The sequence below is a fragment of the Lethenteron reissneri genome, chromosome 63 (assembly GCF_015708825.2).
Source record: "Lethenteron reissneri isolate LAM-NWPU_2019-01 chromosome 63, ASM1570882v1, whole genome shotgun sequence".
Lineage (NCBI taxonomy): Eukaryota > Metazoa > Chordata > Hyperoartia > Petromyzontiformes > Petromyzontidae > Lethenteron > Lethenteron reissneri.
In genome coordinates, this window is record NC_083841.1 from 1,490,788 (window position 1) to 1,513,847 (window position 23,060).

At 60.5% G+C, this 23,060-nt stretch overlaps 1 protein-coding gene across 1 annotated transcript in view; it reads left to right on the plus strand.

The window, feature by feature from the left end:
- The window catches only part of LOC133358794 (E3 ubiquitin-protein ligase RNF213-like), a 74,610-nt gene that overhangs the window by 47,040 nt on the left and 4,510 nt on the right, over window positions 1-23,060 (plus strand). The window contains 28 exon segments of the mRNA XM_061577241.1: window positions 319-334; window positions 948-1,114; window positions 1,814-2,029; window positions 2,780-2,997; window positions 3,296-3,413; window positions 3,685-3,785; window positions 4,420-4,602; window positions 5,388-5,560; window positions 5,970-6,063; window positions 6,648-6,762; window positions 7,419-7,629; window positions 9,337-9,560; window positions 10,426-10,542; window positions 10,668-10,778; window positions 12,088-12,333; window positions 12,829-12,919; window positions 13,798-13,832; window positions 14,323-14,423; window positions 14,791-14,944; window positions 15,889-16,057; window positions 16,893-16,987; window positions 18,254-18,496; window positions 18,985-19,120; window positions 19,463-19,546; window positions 20,388-20,568; window positions 20,909-21,125; window positions 22,240-22,317; window positions 22,579-22,776. Of these exon segments, the coding sequence (XP_061433225.1) occupies window positions 319-334; window positions 948-1,114; window positions 1,814-2,029; window positions 2,780-2,997; window positions 3,296-3,413; window positions 3,685-3,785; window positions 4,420-4,602; window positions 5,388-5,560; window positions 5,970-6,063; window positions 6,648-6,762; window positions 7,419-7,629; window positions 9,337-9,560; window positions 10,426-10,542; window positions 10,668-10,778; window positions 12,088-12,333; window positions 12,829-12,919; window positions 13,798-13,832; window positions 14,323-14,423; window positions 14,791-14,944; window positions 15,889-16,057; window positions 16,893-16,987; window positions 18,254-18,496; window positions 18,985-19,120; window positions 19,463-19,546; window positions 20,388-20,568; window positions 20,909-21,125; window positions 22,240-22,317; window positions 22,579-22,776 (4,092 nt within the window).

The following is a 23,060-nucleotide window of genomic DNA, read 5'->3' on the forward strand; positions in this document are numbered from 1 at the left end:
GGTGCTACCAGGATGGAGAAGATCTTTGAGAGTTTTCCATAGAATGCGCGGGTTTCCGGTTGCTTTTTTGATGCGTTCCTCAATGTGGGAGGAACGTGAGACAAGGATCAGTTTGTTAGTTTTCCTGCAGGCGACTCTGTAAGCAAGTCGATCAGCAGGTAGACCACTGCGGGATGCGATACGTTCAAGACGCCTCCTGGTTCGCTTAGCAATGATGGCATCTCTTGAGAGCCAGTGAGTGTCGTGAGAAGACTGCCTAGCGGTTCGTGATTTTAATGGAGCTAGTTTGTCCAGCGCCGCCCTCATGTCAGTTTCTAGTTGGAGAGCGCAGACGGTTGGATCCGATGATGGGGATAACATTGAAAGCGAGTTTGCAAGGAGGTGACGAAAAGCAGAAAATTCGATACCCTTAAAATTACGCAAGTTGCGGGTGAATTTGATGGTGATTGGCTTCGGAAATTGGAGGGAAGAAAGTATAAGGCGGTGGTCGGAGTAACCAGTTTGGAAAACTCCCAGTGCAGTGATGCGTCGGTGCTGGTTAGGTTCCAGAACCAGGTCGAGCATGCTCTCAACGTTTGTTGACGAAGCTCTGGTGGGGCCTGAGTTTGTGATGACCAGGTTATGGCAGGCCAAAGTTGACTCAAGGTGACTATCGATGGAGGCTGGGGTATTGCCGGGGCAATTGAAGTCGCCTGTAAGCACGAGCCTGTGAGATGGGTTAGGAATCAGATATAGGAATTCCGAAAGCTCATTTACGAAGGTGTTGATGCTGCCATCTGGAGGGCGATAGATGGAAATAATGTAAAAGCACTCGTTGTTAGTAGTAAGGGATACACTACTACACTACACACTACACTACTACACACTACACTACTACACTACCACACACTCCACTGCTACACACTCGTGGTGTTGACCCCGACCGCTGTGGGCGTGTGGCGACGCAGGCCCGCAGGCCTCGAGGGCGGACGGCTTCTGCAGTCTCTTTGGGGCGTCGCGTCTCGGCGCGCTTTGCTCCGCGCTGTCTCCCGAGTCGGCGGCGCTGCTCGCGGAGCGCTACCTGGAGGACGTCGTGAGGGCGACGTTCCCCGTCACCACGGCCGCCGAGCTGCAGGTGGGAGACCTCGGGGGCCGGGCCGGTGCCGGCTAGAGTCGGAGGCCCGTGCCGATTCGCCGGAGAGCCAGCGACGGTGGCGTGGGTGGCGTTTGTTAAACGTCGAAATGACGACTTATTAATTTGCACCAATGGCGCCGTACGGCGAGTCCTGGGTTACTGCGCCGCGGGGATTCTTCCTTTCGGGAACACTGTTCGCACGGAACGCGCACCGTTGTAAGGCGGAATATTCACCGTTATAACGTGGAATGTGTTACGGCAGTAACGAGGAGTGACGCGGCAGTAACGAGGAGTGATACGGCAGTAACGAGGAGTGATGCGGCAGTAACGAGGAGTGATACGGCAGTAACGAGGAGTGATGCGGGAGTAACGAGGAGTGACGCGGCAGTAACGAGGAGTGATACGGCAGTAACGCGGTGACGGCGAACCCTTGTTTGCCCCTTGGCCGTCTCAATACGCAGCGTGCATAGTAGTCATCGTAGTGACATCCCGCCACACTTTGTTTTCACGTGATTTATGTTTAAATCGTTTTTCGCTTGACGCGTTTGTCGCCTTACGCGGCACTTTTCGGGAATGCATCTCCTCCCGCCGCGTGAACCGCGGGGGCTTGCTGCAGAGCGTCAACATTGTTGATCGTTATGATGATGATGATTATCACGATCAGGGAACCCCGTGTGTGCGTTGACGCCGCCGTTGCAGCTGCTGTGCCGAGCGCTGGCGTCGGCCGCTCTGGAGGCGTCCGCGGGGCCCCTCTCCATCGCCGCGGTGCACGCGGCGCTGGAGATGGCGCGCCCGCGGATCCACAACCTCCTGCGCCTGCTCGCCACCTTCCCCGAGATCGTGCCGAGCCTCGCCCGCGGGCACCGTGACCACGACGATGAGGTGGAGGAGGAGGTGGAGGAGGAGCGGGAGCTGGTGAGAGATTTCGTGCTATGATTCCTTCTGAGTATTTTTGAGTTTTTTTTTTCATGACTGTTTGGCCACCCGCCCAATGATCTCAAGGTTTAAGTCTACCCAACCCCCACCGGTGATTGGGTGAGTGAATGAGTGGGTGAGTAGGTGAGTGTGTGGGTAGATGAGTGGGTTGACGGAGTGAGTGGGTGAGTGAGTGAATGGTTCAGTAAGTAAGTGACTGAGTGGTTGGGTGGTTGGGTGAGTGAATGGTTTAGTGGGTGAATGAGTGGTTGGGTGAGTGGGTGGGTGAGTGAGTGAATGGTTCGGTAAGTGAGTGGTTGAGTGGGTTGAGGGAGTGAGTGGGTCAGTAAGTGAGTGGGTGGGTGAATGAGTGGTTGGATGGGTAAGTGAGTGGGTGAGTGAGTGGTTAGGTGAGTGAGTGAGTGGTTGGGTGAGTGAGTGGTTAGGTGAGTGAGTGAGTGGTTGGGTGAGTGAGTGGTTGGGTGAGTGAGTGAGTGGGTGAATAAGTGGGTGAATAAGTGAGTGGGTGAGTGAGTTGGAGGGTGAGTGAGCGTATGAGTGAGTGGGTGGGTGAGTGGATGAGTGAGTGGATGAGTGAATGAGTCGTTGTGATCGAGGACAGTGTGGACGAGACAAAGCAGCCAGCCTGTTCGGCCACCCACCACTTCCCTAACATCTCCTGGCTTACAAAACTTGCCCCAGCGGTCCGTTCGAGGCTACACGGGCGGCCTTTGTTTTTGTGCCGCGCAGGTGCTGGACGTGCGCGCCGCCCGCGCGTGCCTCCAGGCGCTCTCGCTACCCGGGGTGTCCTCCACGCCCCCCACGCCCCCCTCGCCCCTCACACCCTCCGCGTGCCAGCGCTGGCTGCGCAGGGTGAGCGGCGCGCTCGCCACGCTGGAGAGCACGCTCAGCGGCGACTACGCGCGCCACGCGGGGCCGCGGAGCCGCGCACTCGTGGAGCGGAGCAGGTGGGCGCGCACGCACGCACACACAGACGCACGCGCACACAGACGCACGCGCACACAGACGCACGCGCACACAGACACACGCACACACACGCAGACGCACGCGCACACAGACGCACACGCACACAGACGCACACGCACACAGACACACGCACACACACGCAGACGCACGCGCACACAGACGCACACGCACACAGACGCGCGCGCAACCGCAGAGGGGCACGGACGCACACGGAGACGGAGCGAGCGAGCGAGAGCCGCCACCTCCCCCCCCCCACAACTCTGTCCCATCGCACCGCAGACCTCTGCTGCACCGGTTGGAGTCGGCCTCCCTGTTTGTGGAGCTCGTGCTGCTGGAGAGCAAGGACGACGCGGCGCTCTTCAGCCTGCTCAGCAAGCAGGCGGCCTTGCTCTGGAAGGTGAGCGCCCCGTCCCGCACCTTCCGCGAGCTCGCTTGGCCACGTACGGTGCTGTTAGTTTGCCGCTGTGAATTTCCACGTGACGACGAGCCACTTTGTGCGAGCTGTCGTTTGTGGCCGGTTTTGTCGCTTCTCAAAAGATTAGGGGAATAGCTCAATGTGCCTTACCTGGTAAGATAAAGAATATAGTTTATTTTTATTTTTTTAAGATTCCTCCAAAGTCTAAACTAAAGATTCTGATTACCTCTGCCGCGCGGCCTCCCGCCAACAGGTGCTGGAGTGCAACTGGGACTTCAAACTCCTGGAGCCATTGCAGGCGGTCATCAACTTCCTGTGCCTGTGCAGCCAGAACGCACGCACCCTGCACTACCGGTGAGCAACCTCATAAAGGCACCCTGCACTACCGGTGAGCAGCCTCTTAAAGGCACCCTGCACTACCGCTGAGCAGCCTCTTAAAGGCAGCAGTCCTGGGCCTCCCCTCGGCCAACTTAAATGAGTGCTTGGTGCTGATGCATAAACATCAGCAAAGGGGGAGGCAAAGACGGCCGAACAGCGTGGCGTTTTGGCCACCCACCCCCTCGCGCTCCGTGCCGGCCTTCATCGGCGCCGCTGCTCGCTAACGCCGCTCGCCCCAGCGCGCCCCAGCAGCCTGCTCAAGGCCATGCGGGGTGGTGTAGGGGGTGCGGTGGTGTGGGCGGTTGCGGTGGTGTAGGGGGGGCGGTGGTGTAGGGGGGGCGGTGGTGTAGGGGGGGCGGTGGTGTAGGGGGGGCGTGGTGTAGGGGGGGCGGTGGTGTAGGGGGGGCGGTGGTGTAGGGGGGGGCGGTGGTGTAGGGGGTGCGGTGGTGTAGGGGGGGCGGTGGTGTAGGGGGGGCGGTGGTGTAGGAGGTGCGGTGGTGTAGGGGGGTGCGGTGGTGTAGGGGGGTGCGGTGGTGTGGGGGGGGGCGGGGCGAGTGGGGTGGATTGGGGGATCTTCGTCTTTGCTTGTCGCCCCCCCCCGCCACCACAGGGACGGGGTGAAGCGGTGCCCGAGGTGCCACGCGGACTCGGAGGCGCTGTGCCGGCTGCCCTGCGGCCACGCGCTCTGCGAACTCTGCGCCCGACGGGAGATCTCCCCCGCGCAGTGGCACTGCCCCGTGTGCCGCACGGCGCTGCCGCACGGATTCCAGGCCGGCGTCGCGAAGCCCTCGCGGTGCGTGACCCCTGACCCCGCCCCCCCACCACGCTTCACCGCAGCGCCCCGCCTGGGGTCCCGGACTCGTGGGTTTGATTCCTGCCGTCCATGTGGAGTGCGTGTCTCTCTCTCTCTCATCATCATCACGGTAGTCTCGGAGATGTGAACTACCTCGCCTGGTATGCTGGAGGTCGTGGGTTCGATCCCGACCCCTGACTCCTGCTGTATATGTGGAGTTTGCGTGTCTCTCTCTCTCTCTCTCTCCCCGTGCGTTGTGTGGATTTGTCTCCGGGTCCTCCGGTTTTTCCCTCCACATTTAAAAAACATCTGTTTCGAGTATTTGGTTTCTGAAATGTCCACATGATGATAAGCCGCTTCGTTGGGCTACCATTTGTGGCCAGGTCACCTCTGAAAAAGAGCTACATAGCTCAGCGGGCTTTGCCTAGGCGAAGGAAAAAATAGTTTAGTCTGAAGACCCCATCAGAGACCACTCTGTCATTGTCTAGATCAGTGTTCTTTGTCGCAAGGCCCGCCAGGCAACTGGCGGCCCCTGACGTGCGGCCCCCGACAATACACAACACGTGATCTAAACACCCCCCATCGTCATCATCGTGCTGCTGTCAAACCCCCAATGGTTTCAAATGTGTGGCGGCCCTCACACTGATGATGCCTTATCGGTGAAAGTGGCCCCCCTCTGAAAATGAGTGAAGAACACTGCCTAGAGACACCATCAGAGACCGCCCTGTCTGTCCGCCTGTGAGTCGGCCCCACTGAGGCCGCGTCTTGGCGCGTGCCGTGAGCAGGGAGGCCCAGAGCAAGCACCAGCGGCTGCTGCGCCGCCTCAACGCCTTCTTCTCGGAGCTGGTGTCCCAGCTGTGCTTCCGCGGCGACGCGCCTCCCTCGGCGCCCGTCGTGGACAAGCTCCTCTCGCTGCTGTTCGTGTCCGACGACGCCGGCGGCGGCGACCGCGGAGGAGGTACGAGTTCAACACCCGGCGAGAGGTTCATGAAGGCCGTGCCGGTAGAGACTGAGACACCAGCCGCGTTCGAGAAATCTCAAGCCTCAAATGAGTACATGGTGCGGTGTCTAGTAAACATCACCGCTGGGGAGATAAAGGCGGCCGGGCGTTGTGCTGGCCACCCACCCCCTCCTGTGCGGTGCCGGCCTTCATAGGTGCTGCTACTCGCTAACAGCACCTGCCCCAAAAGTCTGTTAAGGCTACACGGGGGATCTTTGTCTTTGTCTGTGTGTGCGCGTGCCTGTGATAGAGTATCGGTCAGCGTGCTGCGCTACAAACCCGCTAACTCGAGTTCGATTCCCACTCATGGCGGATAACATTGGTCGCGAAGGCATCCATGTTAATTTGTCTTTGTGTGTTCGTATAGGGGGAGCGACCAGGGACCTGACCCCCTTTAAGGAGTGCGTCGATCCGAATCCTGTGTACCGCTCCGTGCTTCTCAAGCTGCTCCTCCGCTACACGTGAGTGGGGCACGATGCTGCCCGCTGCCCCGTGGGACACGTGGGCACCGGGCCAGGGGTGTAGGGGACACGGTGCTGCCCGCTGCCCCGTGGGACACGTGGGCACCGGGCCAGGGGTGTAGGGGACACGATGCTGCCCGCTGCCCCGTGGGACACGCGTGCACCGGGCCAGGGTGTAGGGGACACACAGTGCTGCCCGCTGCCCCGTGGGACACGTGGGCACCGGGCCAGGGGTGTAGGGGACACGATGCTGCCCGCTGCCCCGTGGGACACGTGGGCACTGGGCCAGGGTGTAGGGGACAGGGTGCTGCCCGCTGCCTCGTGGGACACGCGGGCACTGGGCCAGGGGTGTAGGGGACACGGTGCTGCCCGCTGCCTCGTGGGACACGTGGGCACTGGGCCAGGGGTGTAGGGGACACGGTACGCCGACAGTGCCACCACCCGTGAGATCTAGCAGAAGGAAGGGTGCGATGGGGGGCAGGGGTAAGGAGGCGGCGGTGGAGGCGGAGTGGCGACAAATGGCAGCGGCCGTGCCGCCCCCCTCGGCTGACGGGCGCTGCGTCGTGCGGCCCTCCTGTGTGCAGCGGCAAGGAGGTGCAGCGGTTTCTGGAGCAGCATCTGCTGAGCGTGCAGAGGAACCCGAGGCTCAAGGAGGAAGACCTCAGCCAGCTGTACGTGCTCTTCGTGAGCTGCTTCGAGGTGGGTCCGCCGCTCGCTCTCTCGCGCACGCAGACTGCATTTTGTGATGGTCTGACCCAGCCAGGAGTACAGGCAGGAATCCCAACTAGGAATCCAGCCACAATTGTTTTGTATTACTTTGGTTTGACTGTCGCGCAACAAACTTCATTCGCAGTGGGTGGCAGAGTGAACCGCCCTGTGGCAAGGTGGCATTGAGCCTGCTGTGACTGACGCCTGCTATGGCTGAGCCTGCTGTGACTGACGCTGCCACCCCCTTGAGAGCAGTTGGCCGATGCGAGTTTGCCGATGCAGAGGCTATTTTATTGTAATGTTTTTAACATTTATTTTATAAGGCGAGGTCCGCTGAGCTACTTCTAGGAGTTATTTTTCAGAAGTGTTTTGGATTTTTCTCCGGTTTTTACCTCCACATCGGAATCGGCGTCACGACTATTTAGAGTATTTGGCCGCTATACACATTGCCACGTGGTGATGACGGCCACTTGGTTGGGCTATCATTTGTGATGGCCAGGTGGTCGCTTCTGACAGAAGAAGACGCCACGTACCTCAGTGGGGCCTTAGACCTGGTCAAATGAAAACAGTTTCGTCTTTCGATTTTTTACGGCACTCGCCCTCAACGGACCGTTAAGGCTACACGGGGGACCTTTGTCTTTGGGCAGGAGGCGCTCCACGCCGAGCTCGACCGCCGCTGCGGCCACGACTCCCGCGGGCGCCTGGGCGGCGCCGCCAGCTTCCTGGAGCGGCGGCTGCTCCGGCTGCCCCCCGCGGCGACGCCCGGCGGGGGGCCGCTGGCGCTCGGGGTCCTGCAGGACGTGGCCAACGCCTGCGTGGCCCTCGACGTCGTCGCAGAGATCATCCAGCAGCTGCACGGTGGGGACACTGGCTGCGAGTGCGTGGGTGTGTGCACGTGTGTGAGTCTGAGTGGGCGGGTGAGTCGCAGAGTGCGTGGGTGTGTGCACGTGTGTGAGTCTGAGTGGGTGGGCGAGTCGGAGAGTGCGTGGGTGTGTGCACGTGTGTGAGTCTGAGTGGGTGGGCGAGTCGCAGAGTGCGTGGGTGTGTGCACGTGTGTGAGTCTGAGTGGGCGGGTGAGTCGGAGAGTGCGTGGGTGTGTGCACGTGTGTGAGTCTGAGTGGGTGGGTGAGTCGGAGAGTGCGTGGGTGTGTGCACGTGTGTGAGTCTGAGTGGGTGGGCGAGTCGCAGAGTGCGTGGGTGTGTGCACGTGTGTGAGTCTGAGTGGGTGGGTGAGTCGGAGAGTGTGTGGGTGTGTGCACGTGTGTGAGTCTGAGTGGGCGGGTGAGTCGGAGAGTGCGTGGGTGTGTGCACGTGTGTGAGTCTGAGTGGGCGGGTGAGTCGGAGAGTGCGTGGGTGTGTGCACGTGTGTGAGTCTGAGTGGGTGGGCGAGTCGGAGAGTGCGTGGGTGTGTGCACGTGTGTGAGTCTGAGTGGGTGGGCAAGTGGGAGAGTGTGTGGGTGTGTGCACGTGTGTGAGTCTGAGTGGGTGGGTGAGTCGGAGAGTGTGTGGGTGTGTGCACGTGTGTGAGTCTGAGTGGGCGGGTGAGTCGGAGAGTGCGTGAGTGTGTGCACGTGTGTGAGTCTGAGTGGGTGGGTGAGTCGGAGAGTGCGTGGGTGTGTGCACGTGTGTGAGTCTGAGTGGGCGGGTGAGTCGGAGAGTGCGTGGGTGTGTGCACGTGTGTGAGTCTGAGTGGGTGGGCGAGTCGGAGAGTGCGTGGGTGTGTGCACGTGTGTGAGTCTGAGTGGGTGGGCAAGTGGGAGAGTGTGTGGGTGTGTGCACGTGTGTGAGTCTGAGTGGGTGGGTGAGTCGGAGAGTGTGTGGGTGTGTGCACGTGTGTGAGTCTGAGTGGGCGGGTGAGTCGGAGAGTGCGTGGGTGTGTGCACGTGTGTGAGTCTGAGTGGGCGGGTGAGTCGGAGAGTGCGTGGGTGTGTGCACGTGTGTGAGTCTGAGTGGGTGGGCGAGTCGGAGAGTGCGTGGGTGTGTGCACGTGTGTGAGTCTGAGTGGGTGGGCGAGTCGGAGAGTGCGTGGGTGTGTGCACGTGTGTGAGTCTGAGTGGGCGGGTGAGTCGGAGAGTGCGTGAGTATGGGCGTGCGTGAGTTTGGGCATGTGTGTGTGCGTGTATGCGTGCGTCTTGTGTGGGTAAGTGTGTGGGGAGTGGTAGTGCAATGGTTAGTGCGCTGCGTTACGAACCCGGCGACCCGAGTTCGATTCCCGCTCATGGCCAATAATCACAGGGAATATTTGAACCAGTCTCTCTGTATCTGTCTCTCTCTTTGACTTTGATTCTCTATGTCTGTGTCTCTCTTTCTCTGTCTCTCTCTCCCGGAGCCTCTATTTGTGTATCTCTTATTTTTACGTGCGTGTCTGTAATACAAGTTAAATCGTGTAAATACTCCGACAAAAAAACCTGTATTATGGTTGATATTGGTCGCGAAAGCCTACGTGTTAAAGTCTCTGTCTTTCTTTGTCTCTGCCTCCCCCTTCCGTCTCTCTCTCTCCATCTGTCCCTCACCCTCCCCGACTCTCTCTCTGCGACTGGCGGTTTGCGCGCCCGTCCTGCGTAGAGGCGGGGCGGGAGGCGTCAACGGCGAGCGTGGAGGAGCGCCAGCTGCTGGAGGCCGTGCGCCGCCTCTGCTCCATGCCCCCCTGGCGGGGTGTGGCTCCAGGTCTTGCTGCTGCGCTGCCTCGCCAGCCGCTGCGGCCTCGACGCTCTCGGCGCGCTCACACGCCAGTTCCCCTGGGCCCTGCCGCAGCAAGTCAAAAGCCAGGAGGTGGAGATGGCTCACGCGCTCGCTCGCTCCACTCACCCACTCGCCCACTCACCCGCTCGCTCACTCACGCACTCACACACTCATTTTCTCGCTGCTCAACCCGCTCGCTCATTTACTCGCTCACTCCTACACCCACTCAATCACTTGCTCACCGACTCACTCACACGCTTACTCAGTCACTCACTGGCTCGCTCACTCACACACTGATTCACTCACAAACTCGCTTACTCCCTCTCGTTCACTCGCTAACACAGATGCTCACTCGCTCATTCCCACACTCTCTCACTCACTCGCCGACTTGCTCATTCACTCGTGGGCACACTGGCTCACCGACTCACTGGTGAACACACTCACTTGCTCGTGTGTGCCTGTACGTGCGTGTGTATGTGGGTGTCTGCATCTATGGGGACTCGTCTCCGTGGCTCTATCTGTGTGTGTGCGTGGGGAGCGGCAGCGTAGCGGTAAGCACGCTCGACGACAAACCCAGCGACCCGAGTTTGATTCCCGCTTATGGCCAACACCAGTGACGATTATCTGAACCGGTACTGGGCCTCCCCTAGGTCGACTCAGCCTCAAATAAGTACCTGGTGCAGTGTGTAAACATCACCACTGGGGAGACAAAGGCGGCCGGGCGTGGTGCTGGCCATCCACCACCTCGTGTGCTGTGCACTTGCCCCAACAGTCTGTTAAGGCTACACGGGGGATCTTTGTATACGCACGTGTGTATTTTGCCGACGCATGTCCCGGTAACACCGGGAATCGGCTCGGGCCACAACCAACCCCCTCGTGCGCCGTGCCAGCTTTGTACAGGCGCTCGCTGGAGCGCACTTGCTCCAACAGGCTGTGTGAGCTACACGCGGGATCTTTGTCTTGTTTATCCAGGAGGAGTTGGCGACCCACATTGACTGGTTTCTGGCCTTCGGCGACGTCTACAGGGAGACACGCGACTCCGTGAGCGGAGCGCTTCTCACGGCGGACTACAAAGCCCTGGAGGCCAAGGTGGGTGACCACCGATTGGTCCGCTCCACAGCGAATGGCCCCGCTTGTTAGCGACTGCCTGTTGGTGGCAGTGACACGGCCCAGCGTAGTCCCCCAACCTCTCTCTCTCCCGTTTGTCCGCACAGCTCGCGGGCTCCCAGGATGCCGAGGGGCAGGTGGCGTTTGCGTTCGCCCTCTACAGGGAGGTGGCAGCCACCTTCACCTACAGCGACCGTGGCCTCCACGCCACCCCCGAGGTGACTTGGCCGGGGTTCGGGTCCTCCCCGAGGCTGAGGGGGGTGCACACCCGCGCCGGGTCGGTCGGTGGCAGACTGGGCACCTCACCGCCCACACCTCCGGTCATCCTCGCAGCGGCGGCGGCGGTGGCGGTGGCTTTTGGCTCGGCCATCAAACAAAGACGGTGGTCACCGCATCGCGCGGCGCTTTCGGATGAGCCCCTGCGGCCGTCTGGAACGCTGTTCCTTCCGAAACATTAGGAAGCCACTGGAGCTATGCATTTTTAAATCTTCCCGATTGAACTGCTTTTTGTGTTTAGTTCGTTGTACCCTCCCTCCACCTCCGATTAGCGCATTTGGCTACGTACGGTGCGACAGAAGTTCAACATACACACAGACACACCACCCACCCCCCCCCCTCTGCCGGAGGAATGGGGAATTTCCACCACTGAAGGGCTCTGATGTCCACCACTGGCTCTGCCTCGATGCTCATTCAACAACGACAATTCACGTGTTGATTGCCTACGAGAGCCACGCGCGAGCCCCAGGACCGTTTGCCAGGAGGGTCCTGCCGCTGCCACATTGGCTGATGTTTCAGCCCAGCTGGTCACGAGTTGTGTTTGTTATTGACGAGGGGGAGGAGACCGGAGGACCCGGAGAAAACCCACGCGCTGCGCGAGGGGGCAACGCTCTATCCCCGTAGAGATGGAACAGATGGAGATGAGTCCACTACGCTCTGCTGTGCGGCAGAGCGTTGCCCACCAACGGAAAGGGAGGAGGTCTCACGCCCCATCTGTGCGTGAGCCACCAACCCCTCGTTGCTGCTGCTGCTTCCTCCTCGGTCGTGCTGGATCGCAGGCCATGCCACGTGCAGCAGCGTAGCCACCACCACCACCGAAACAAAGGCAAAGCTCCCCCATGTAGCCTTTCCAGACTGTTGGGGCAAGTGCTGTTAGCGAGCACCACGGCACAAGAGGGAATGGGAGGCCAGTACCACGTCCCGGCCGCATTTGTCTCCCGAGCGCTGACGTTTACACACCGCACCAGGTGCTCATTTGATGCTGAGTTGACCTAGGGGAGGCCTAGGACCGGTTCAAATATTCGCCGTTGTTTTTTAGTCGTGAGCGGGAATCGAACTCGGTTCGCCGGGGTTCGGAAGCGCAGCGCGATGACCACCGCACCACCGCTCCGCACCACCACCACATGGCAGGAAGTCATCGTTGATTTTCATCGCACGATTGTGGATAACAGGACGGCGGATATCGGGACCCCTCCCTCTCTCCTTCGCCTCCTGCCCCTCCCTCCTTCCCTCCCCGTATGCGGAGAGCAGCAGTGCCGGGCGCTGGAGTCCGTGGCGACGCGCACGGTGCCGAGTTCCCCGATGAGGCAGTTCTGTTCCTTGCTGCTGAACGGGACGTTGGGAGGGGCCCTGGGTGGTGGCGGCGGTGTTGGCGCGTGGCGTGGGAGCCGGGCCCTGCTGGAGCTGGCGGTGCACGCGGGCGCCACGCTGCGGGCGGCCAGCACGGGGCTCGCCGGGCCCCTCCAGGGCCTGGCGCTGCAGCCGGGCTCCATGGCGGTGAGGGGGGGTAACGGACGCGAGGAGATGGGTGGCCAGCACCGCGCCCGGCCGCCTTTGTCTCCCCGGTGGCGATGTTCACTACGCACCATGCCAGAGACTCATTTGTCGACCTAGGGTCGGCTTAGAATTGGCTCAGATGATTGTCACCGGCGTTGGCGGCCATGAGTGGGAGTCGAACTCGAGTTAGCGGGTTTGTAGCGCAGCGCGCTGACCAATACTCTATCACAGCCACGCGCACGCACAGACAAAGACCCCCCGTGTCGCCTTAACAGACTTTTGGGGCAGGTGCTGTTAGCGAGCAGCAGCACCTACGAAGGCCGGCACTGTGGCACACGAGGGGGTGGGTGACCAGCACCACGCCCGGCCGTCTTTGTCTCCCCAGTGGCGATGTTCACTACAAACCGCTACACCAGCTACTCATTTTGAGGCTTGAGCCCTAGGGGAGACCCCGGAGCGTCCTAGAGAGGCACCACACCTCCTGTCTCTCCCCAGAACTCCTTCCTCCCGACCATGCCGGACGACCTGCTGGATAGCGCACAAGCTTGGCAGTTCACAGACCAGGACATGCAGCGCCAGTGGTATCGTGAGTACCTTGAACACCGCCACTCGGCACGCCCGGTACAAACGGCACACAATGTGGGATCACGGTATGCAATATGGGACCACGGTATGCAATATGGGATCATGGTACTGAATATGGGATCATGGTACACAATATGGGATCACAATGCACAATAGGGCTGTGTCAGGTTCATGATCAGCTGTGTCGCTGCCACATCCCTCTACTACAGCTGCTACGAACTACTACACTAACCTTACCTCTCCTCCAAACTGTGTTGGTCATACTTCACCATACTGGTCAGTGCCTAGGACCGGTTCAGATATCACCCACGACTGATATTGGTGGCCATGAGCGGGAATCAAACCTCTGGTCTGCTGGGTTCGGGTTAACAGTGCAGTGCGCTAACTGCTGCGCCGCCACTCACCACACCATCCCACCCCAGCCATACCACCCACCACCCCACACCACCCCACACCACCCCACCCCACCCACACCACCCCACCCCACCCACCTCACCCCACCCCACCCACCTCACCCCACCCCACCCACCTCACCCCACCCCACCCACCCCACCCCACCCACCTCACCCCACACCACCCACCTCACCCCACACCACCCCACCCACACCACCCACCCCACACCACCCACCCCACACCACTCCACACCACACCACCCATCCCACACCACCCCACACCACCCCACCCACACCACCCACCTCACCTCACCCCACTCCACCCACCCCACACCACACCACCCCACCCCACCCTACCCCACACCACCCCACCCTACCCCACACCACCCCACCCCACCCTACCCCACACCACCCCACCTACACACCACCCCACACCACCCCACCTTCACACAGAGGCTAATCTGCATTATTTACCTTTTTTTGACAGAATGTGCAAACGGACACTTTTGCATCGTGGGAGAGGTGAGAACTCGCTCAGACAAAGCCACCCCCCCCCCCCCCCCCGTGTCACCTACATGGACGGAGTAGGGCGGCCGTGCCAATTGAAACCACGAGCCGGCGCCGCAGCGAACGCTCTCCGGCTCGGCGGCTCCCTCACTGAATATTGCGACGGCGATTTTCCCCGCAGTTCGCTCGATTGTAGTTCGCTCGATTGTAGTTCGCTCCATTACCTCTGCCGTGTCGTCGGTGCTGTTGCCACACTTCCGGTTGCCGGGCAGCTGTGGGTCCTCACGTGGCGTGTACTCGCTTGTGAAATGTATCAATTGAATTGAATTGGAATCATATTAGAGTTGATTGTGAGGCATAACACCGGTCGCGTCTCTTTGTGCCTCCGTGTGTCCTTGTGTTTCTCTTTGTGTCTCTGTGTGTGTCTCCGCGTGTCTCCGTGTGTCTCCGTGTGTCTCTTTGCGCGTGTCTTTCTCTGTTTTCCTTGTCTCTGCATCGTCTGCAGTGTGGGAGACCCATGCAGAAGTCGCGCTGCATTGAGTGCAGAGTGGAGATCGGGGGCGAGAGTCACAACCCCGTGGAGGGGTTCAAAGCCACCACAATCATGTACGGCCACTGGCACGCACCCACACGGCCATCGTGGATCTCCTGGGCACGCCGGCCGTTCGAGGCTCGGTGATGGTGGCAATGATGGTGGTGATGATGGTGATGATGGTGGCGGTGATGATGGTGGTGGTGGTGGTGATGATGATGGTGGTGATGATTATGGTGATGGTGGTTGTGGTGATGATGATGTTGATGACGATGTTCATGATAATGATAATCATGATAATGATGGTGGTGGTGGTGATGGTGGTTGTGGTGATGATGATGTTGATGACGATGATAATGATGATGTTCATGATAATGATGATGGTAATCATGATGGTGGTGATGACGATGATGATGGTGGTGATGTTGTTGATGGCACTAGGGGCGAGCACTCGAAGCGTGGCCATGTGCTGGGCGCACCGTCTCAGCGTGGTGCGGCGAGCACGAGCGAGCGCAACGCGTCGCCGCTCGTCGTCGCGCTGCTCAGAGCGCTGCTCCACTGCTCCATGTTGATCGGCTGCACCAGCGACGCCGCGGTGAGTCCACCAACCCGCTCGCTCGCTCGCCCACGGACACAGCACCTCCGCGCAGCCTTTAACTCGGAGGCTCGGAGATGTTAACTACCTTGCCCGGTATGCAGGAGGTCGCGGGTTCGATCCTGACCCCGACGCCTGCTTTACATTTGGAGTTAACATTTTGCCACGTTGGCGAGATGTTACCTAACTCGCACCTCCGATGAGCACGATTGGCTACGTACCGTGCGAAAGAAGTCCAGCAAACATACATAATACAGTCGACCCTTCTGCATCGCGGGGATTAGGGGTGCAGGCCCCCCGCGATCTGGAAAAAACGCGTGAAATTTCTTGGTCCCCTTGGTCCTCTTGGCGAGCGAAGTGAGCACCTCCAGCCGGGGGGTTCGGGGGGGGGGGGCGCTGTGAGCGCGTAGAACCACAGTTATTTTCGCAAACTTGAACTTTTAACAACATTTAACTTTTAAAAAATGGTGTATAATTATGGTATTAAAATATAAAATGCATTAATATTATACAGTACTGTACATATATTTTATGCATTTAGGAGTTACTAAACTTTTGTGTGTCGTCTGCGGCTTTCGCAAAATTCCCATTTAATTTCTCATACCGACCCCGCGATATATCGAAACCACGATGGGGTCGACTGTACTTGTCTGTGCGTGTCTGTGCGTGCGTGTCCATGTCTGTGCGTGCCTGTGTGTGTCTGTGCGTGCCTGTGTGTGTTTGTGCGTGCCTGTGCGTGTCTGTGCCTGTGCGTGCCTGTGCGTGCCTGTTTGTGCCTGTGCGTGCCTGTGCGTGCCTGTGCGTGCCTGTGCGTGTTTGTGCGTGCCTGTGCGTGTCTGTGCCTGTGCGTGCCTGTTTGTGCCTGTGCGTGCCTGTTTGTGCCTGTGCGTGCCTGTGCGTGCCTGTGCGTGCCTGTGCGTGCCTGTGCGTGCCTGTGCGTGCAGGCCGTGTCAAGACTCATCGTCCCCCCGGTGCAGAACGTGACTGCGTTCCTGCTGCAGCACCTGCAGCAGGATGTGCAGCAGCTGTCGCGCTCCCTGAATCGCAGCAAGGATGATGCGCAGCTGCTGCTGCACCTCGTGCTCGCACAGCTGCTGCAACTCAACTCACGCGGTGATGAGAACACACGCACACACAAATAGCCATCTGCCTGTCATTACCTAGAGAGACACAGCCAGAGAGTCGTCTGTCTGCCTGTCATTACCTAGAGACACACTCCCAAATAGCCATCTGCCTGTCATTACCTAGAGACACACACCCAGAGAGCCATCTGCCTGTCATTACCTAGAGACACACACCCAGAGAGCCATCTGCCTGTCATTACCTAGAGACACACACCCAGAGAGCCATCTGCCTGTCATTACCTAGAGACACACACCCAGAGAGCCATCTGCCTGTCATTACCTAGAGACACACACCCAGAGAGCCATCTGCCTGTCATTACCTAGAGACACACACCCAGAGAGCCATCTGCCTGTCATTACCTAGAGACACACACCCAGAGAGCCATCTGCCTGTCATTACCTAGAGACACACAGCCAGAGAGTCGTCTGTCTGCCTGTCATTACCTAGAGACGCACACCCAGTGAGTCGTCTGTCTGCCTGTCATTACCTAGAGACACACTCCCAAATAGCCATCTGCCTGTCATTACCTAGAGACACACTCCAAAATAGCCATCTGCCTGTCATTACCTAGAGACACACAGCCAGAGAGTCGTCTGTCTGCCTGTCATTACCTAGAGACGCACACCCAGTGAGTTGTCTGTCTGCCTGTCATTACCCAGAGAGCCGGCTGCCTATCCATCATTGCCTAGGGATAGGGTCTGTACAGGGACCCTATCTGATGGGCTTCTCTAGCCAATACCGGTGGGCTGACACTGGAACCCGGTGAGAGTTGCAAGGCAGTGGGCGACCTCTCCGTGACCACCGGCCGCTCTTCCTTCAACAGTTGGCGATCAGCGGGACCCGCTGCTGAGGCAGAGGGAGCGGCGCGCAGCCTGGGAGAAGGACTTCGCCAGGGAGTGTCTGGAGCCGGTGCTGCGGGTGAGCTCACGCCACGGGGCACTGCCCCAGCACCACGAGGCCGAGCGGACAGCGGCGAGCAGCGCCGTCGGAGGCTGTCCGTGGGGGTGGGCGCCGTGCGGGGCGTCGCCTGTACTGCAGACCGGCGGCGGAGGCGGTAGCGGCGAGGGTTGATGGGTCGCCACACGGATGGGCTGTGAAACTCTCTTGCCTGTGGGTGGGCGTCAAGGAGGAGCCGTACCTCCTGGCTCTGCCGGGAGAAACGAAACTAAAACTCAAGTATTTTTTTTTTACTAAACTAGAATTTTTATTTTACTAGGTAAGGCCCCACTGAGCTGTGTAGTTCTTTGTCAGAAGCGACCTGGCAACCAAGTGGCTTATCACGTGGAAATGTTTAGCAGCCAAGTGCTCTAAAAGCACATCAATTATACATGTGAAGGGAGAAACCGGAGGACCCAAAATCCACGCAATCACCACGAGGAGAGCGAGAGACACGCAAACTCCAAATATACAGCAGCAGGCATCTGGGTCGGGATCAAACCCACGACCTCCTGCGTACCAGGCGAGGGAGTTAACAGCTTGCCAACGTGGCACCCCCAGGCGGTCGGTGCAGCAAAAATGTGGACTCCACCCATTCTGTCTGCGTGGGATCGAGTGTTTACCCTTCGCCCCGGTTTCCTTCCACACGTATAAGCACTCGTGAATTGAACGAGATAACGCCTTCATATGAACAAGGCCACAGAGCTTGGGCAATTGTTGGTAGTGCCGGCTTGTGGATCACGACCCACGCTTGGGGTCGCGTGCGGAAGAAGCAGAGTTTGTTGATTCGTACTCTCGCTCACTGGCTCGCCTAGTCAGCTGTGAACCCACTCACCCCCCTGTTCACCTGCTTGTCCACACACCCGCCCACTCATTCACTCACCCACTCACTATTCTACCCACCTACCAACTCACGAATTTATCCACCCAGACTCACCTAATCACCCACGTACCAACTCAAGTCACCCAACTATTCAGCTACTCACCCACTCTGTCATACCACCTTCCCTCCCCTCTTGCCCCCCCCTTCTGGTCCTTCCCCTCCACTTCCTCCTCCCCTCCATCCTCCTTCCCCTGCCTCCCCCCCTCCCCCCCTCCTCCTCGCCCCTGTCCTCCCCTTCTCCCCTCCTGCCCTCCCCCCCAATTCCGCCCGCCCCCCTCCGCTCCCTCCCCTCCATTCTCCCTCCATCCCCTGCCTCCCCTCCCTCCTCCCCTCCTCCCCCTCCCACTGTCTCCGTGGCTGCCTAGGATCTGGAGAGGCGTCTGGGCGAGGCCCACGAGCGGGTTCGTAGCGACAGGCGCGGCGGTGCCTGCGGGCCGCTTGCGCGCCTGGTGCGCGGCGACGTGCCGTGGATGGCGCCGGGCGCGGTGGGCGTCCACCCCGAGCTGTGGCGCTACAGGCCCAGGGCCTCGCTGCTGCAGGTGGCCACGCAGCTGGAGCAGCAGGGCCTGCAGAGCGAGCTGCCCGTGCTCACCGTCTTTCTGCAGCAGGCGAGTGAACCGGCTCACACTCACGTCGGTGGGTGTGGGGTGGGGTGGGTGGGGAGGGTGGAGTGGGTTGGGTAGGTGGGGTAGGGAGGGGTGGGGAGGGTGGGGAGGGTGGGTGTGGGGTGGGTGGGGAGGTGGGGTAGGGTGGGGTAGGGAGGGGTGGGGAGGGTGGGGTAGGGTTTAGAGGGTTGGGTAGGTGGGGTAGGGTGGGGTAGGGAGGGGTGGGGTGGGTGGGTCGTGGTGGGTGTGGATTTCTCCTATCCAGTAGTAGCAGAAGCAGCAGCAGACCCTCCACGTGTGGTGCGTGCGACCCTGCAAACAAAACCGTTGTTGGCCTGCGCGGTTCACGTCGCGAACCACCCACAGGGCATCGCCACCGCCGCCTCCGTCGCGCGCCGGGAAGTGACGGCGGCGTCGGTGGGGGCTGTGACTGGGGGTTGCGGCCGTGAACGTGGTCGCGCGTGTCCCCCGCGTCCGTCTCGGCCCCCCAGGAAAGGCACCTGCGCCTGGTTCGACACCTGCCCGAGCTGCTGTCCCTCGCCAGGGAGATGGTGGAGCGATTCCGGAACGTCCTTCCTGAGAAGGCCGACACCTCCATCCGCAGCTTCCTCTCTACGATCGCGCCCGGTACGGAACCGGCACCGCCTCTTCCGCCAGAGGCCGCCGGGTTCAATCCCCTGCGCCGCGCGCGTCTCTCCCGTGCGGGGAGCGGCGACGGGACGGTTAGCGCACCGCGCCACGGACGCGGCCATCAGACGTCCGATTCTCACTCAGGGGCAACGTGGGTGACGATTATCTGAACCCGTTCCTAGGCGCTTCCGGCGGTTTCAGTGGCTCTTGTGGTTACAGCGGTTCTGGCGATCTCTGGTGGTTCTGATGGTTTTGCCGGTTCCAGTGGCGGTGTGTCCCGGCGCGTGGCGGTGTGTCCCGGCTGCGTGACCGTGCCGCTGCGTTCTCGCTGTGCCACAGTCTCGCTCCGCGCGGCGCTGCAGAAGAGGGTGGAGGGGTTCATCGGCGTCTGGAACCAAGCACGGACGCTCATCAGGGACAACAGTGAGTGGGAGCCCGGGGATGCACACGGCACGCGGGGCGACGACGATGATGTCTCTGCGTGTGCGCAAGTGTCTCTGTGTGTGTGTCTTTGGGTGTATGTGTGTCTCTGTGTGTGTCTGTATGTGTGTCTCTGTGTGTGTCTCTTTGGGTGTCTCTGTGTGTGTCTCTTTGGGTGTCTCTGTGTGTGTCTCTTTGGGTGTATGTGTGTCTCTGTGTGTGTCTCTTTGGGTGTCTCTGTGTGTGTCTCTTTGGGTGTATGTGTGTCTCTGTGTGTGTCTAAAATAATAAAGGCAGTCAGACGTGGTGCCGGCCACCCACCTCCTCGTGTGCCGTGCCGGCCTTCATATGTGCTACTCGCTAACAGCACTTGCCCCAACAGTCTGTTGGGGCTATATGGGGGATGTTTGTTTGTGTCTTCGTCTCTGTGTGTGCATGCACATGTCCATGTATGCATGTCAGTGTGGGGAGTGGTTGTGTAGCGGTTCGCATGCTGCGTTACAAACCTGGCAACCCGAGTTCAATTGCCACTCACCCTCTCTTCCCCAACAACAACCGGCTCAGCCCTCTACGGTGCCAACTCGCTGCGTTTTGTCCGCCTGGCGCTCCGCTCGTTGTCGTGAGCGTCGCTCCTCTGCCCTCCGTCGTTGTTGCTGGAGGGCGACTGCCTCCAGCTGCCCAGCAGCAGCAGCGTCCTTCACGAGCCTTCTCCTCCAGAGGCCGACCTTGACACCGCTGGCACCGGTCATCGGCACCCTCGTACTCACCCACCCTCTCTGCCCCACTTTCCACCCCCCCTCCCACTCTCCCTCCCATCCCCCGCTCGCCGTCTCCCTGTCCCCAGACGAACTGAAGGTGGCGGCGTCGCTGCTGGAGGAGCCTCTGGGCCTGGAGGGCCCCGTGCTGGCCCTGGTGCCGCGCCGCGCCGGGCCCGGCCTGGCCGCCACGGCGCTCGTGGCGCTGCTCGTGGCGCAGCACAACCGCGTCGTGGACACCCTGGCACGCGCAGAGGGGCACGAGCCGCCGTGAGTGCGCGCGGCGTGCACGGAGCACTGCAGCATGCACGGACAGCACGCATGCAGCACACGCGCAGCACACGCACAGCACACACGGACAGCACGCGCGGTGCACAGCACGCACGCAGCACGCAGCATGCAGCACACACTCACAGCGCGCACACAGCACACAGCACGCAGCACACACTCACAGCGCGCACACAGCACGCATTCACCAGCAGCAACAACAATAACCGACTGTGCTGCTGATGATGACGACAACGATGCTGCTGCTGCTGCTGCCGCCGCCACCGCACAATCACTCCGCTTCTAAGCACCGCTCACCCTGCCCCCCCCACGTCGCTCGCAGGCTGCCGGTGTGTGTGAGCGCCGTGTCCCCGCCGCTGCTCGTCTCGTACGAGCCGGCGCGCGACCTCGCCCCGCTGCTGGCGGCGGCGCGAGCCTACGTGGTGGAGCCCGGCGGCGGCGGTGCCGGCACGGCGCTCGGCGCCACCACGGAGCTGCGCGCGCTGCAGCGCCACGTCGTGCGGAGGCACGTGCGCGGCCGCCCGCCCATCGATATCAAGGTGTTACACTTTGTCTTTACGTGTGTGTGCACGCGTGTGTGCACGCGCCTATGTGTGCACGCGTGTGTGCACGCACCTATGTGTGCACTTGCGTGTGCACACGTGTGTGCACACGCGCACGTCTCCTCCCCTTCTGCTCTTTAGCAGCAGCAGCGGCTTTTGGCTGGCCATCGAAACAAAGACGGTGGTCACCACATCGCGCGGCGCTTTCAGATGCGCTTCTGCGGGCCGTCTGGAACGCTCTTCCTTCTGATATTAAGAAGCCACTGGAGCTGTGCACTTTGAAATCATCATCGAGATTGTCAAACTCATTACTTTAGAAGTGCTTGTTGTGTTTAGTTTCTTGTCCTCCCGCCCTCCCCCCCGATTCGCACGGTTGGCTACGTACGGTGCGAAAGAAGTTCAACATAACTATAAACGCTCGTGAATTGCCCGATAACACATTCATATATAGAGGACCGCAGAGCCTGGGCAGTTGCTGGTAGCGCCAGCTGCTCACCGCGTGGCTGCCTTCCCACAGCTGCTCCTCTCTCTGTGGTCAAGAGCGAGCGAGTAGCGTGTGGTGGCGGCCCAGTAGAAGTTGACATTGTTGTTATGATTGTGAGAGTTTAATAGTTTGCTGACTTCAGCAAGGGAAATATTGTTATTGTGAGAGCATCGGGGGGAGGTAAGGAGATATGAGGTAAGGAGATATGAGGTAAGGAGATGATGAGGTATGGAGATGATGATGTAAGGAGATGATACAGGGGAATTGCCAAAGTTGAGCGATGCGAGGGATGAAGTAGAAATAGCAGCGAGGTGCGTGGTTGGGTAGGTGGGTGAGTTAGTAGGTGGGTGAGTGAATTGGTGTAGTGAATGAGTGAGTGGGTGTAGTGAGTGGGTGAGTGAATCACTGAGTGATTAGCTGAGCGTGTGGGGCTGTGCTCAGCAACTTTGCGATAAAATCGACACAAAAACCAAACCGGTTGGATTCGACTGGCGAGTCACCGTCTGGGCGCGTGGCGTTGCGTCTCTCTCTGCCTCCCTCTCCTTCTCTTCCTGTCTCTCTCTCCGTCTCTCTCCGTCTCTCTCCGTCTCTCTGTCCGTGTCTGATGGAGCCGCCTCGTCTCCACAGAACATCCCCACGCTCGTGACGCTGCACGACCGCGACTACGCACAGCTCTTCCAAGACCTGCAGAGGCAGATCCCACAGGTGACCCCTCCCCCCAACACGCTACCCCTCCCCCCACACGCTACCCCCACCGCACACACCCCCACCCCACACACCCCCACCACCATCGAGGTCGTCGTGGTCAGTCCCGCCGAGGTCATTGTAACCGTGGATTTCCGCCGCTTGGTCTGTCCAATACGCGGCGGCGGTGGCGGCAGTGGTGCCGTGAAGGCAGCGGCAGCAGCGAGGGTTGGTGGATCACCGCCCGAATCTCCCCCCCCACCCTCCCTCCCTCCCGCCCAGGTCCCCTTGTTGAGCTCTCACCGGGAGCGACTTCGCGCCCAGCTGCGCTCGCCCAGCGACGCGGCGGAGGCGCTGGCGTGCGTGCAGGTGGCGCTCGGCTTCCTGGTGCCGGCTGGTGGGCGCTCCGACACGGCGCTCACCGCCTACCTCGCCCACGTGCTGTGCATGCAGCACCAGGTGTCGGCGCACGTGCTGCAGGTGGGCGCACGGCTCGCGACCCACGCTCGTGCTCGCCCACCACGCTCGCCCACCACGCTCGCCCACCACGCTCGCCCTCGCCCACCACGCTCGCCCACCACGCTCGCCCTCGCCCACCACGCTCGCCCACCACGCTCGCCCTCGCCCACCACGCTCGCCCACCACGCTCGCCCACCACGCTCCCCCACCACGCTCGCCCACCACGCTCGCCCACCACGCTCGCCCACCACGCTCGCCCACCACGCTCACCACGCTCGCCCACCACGCTCGCCCACCACGCTCGC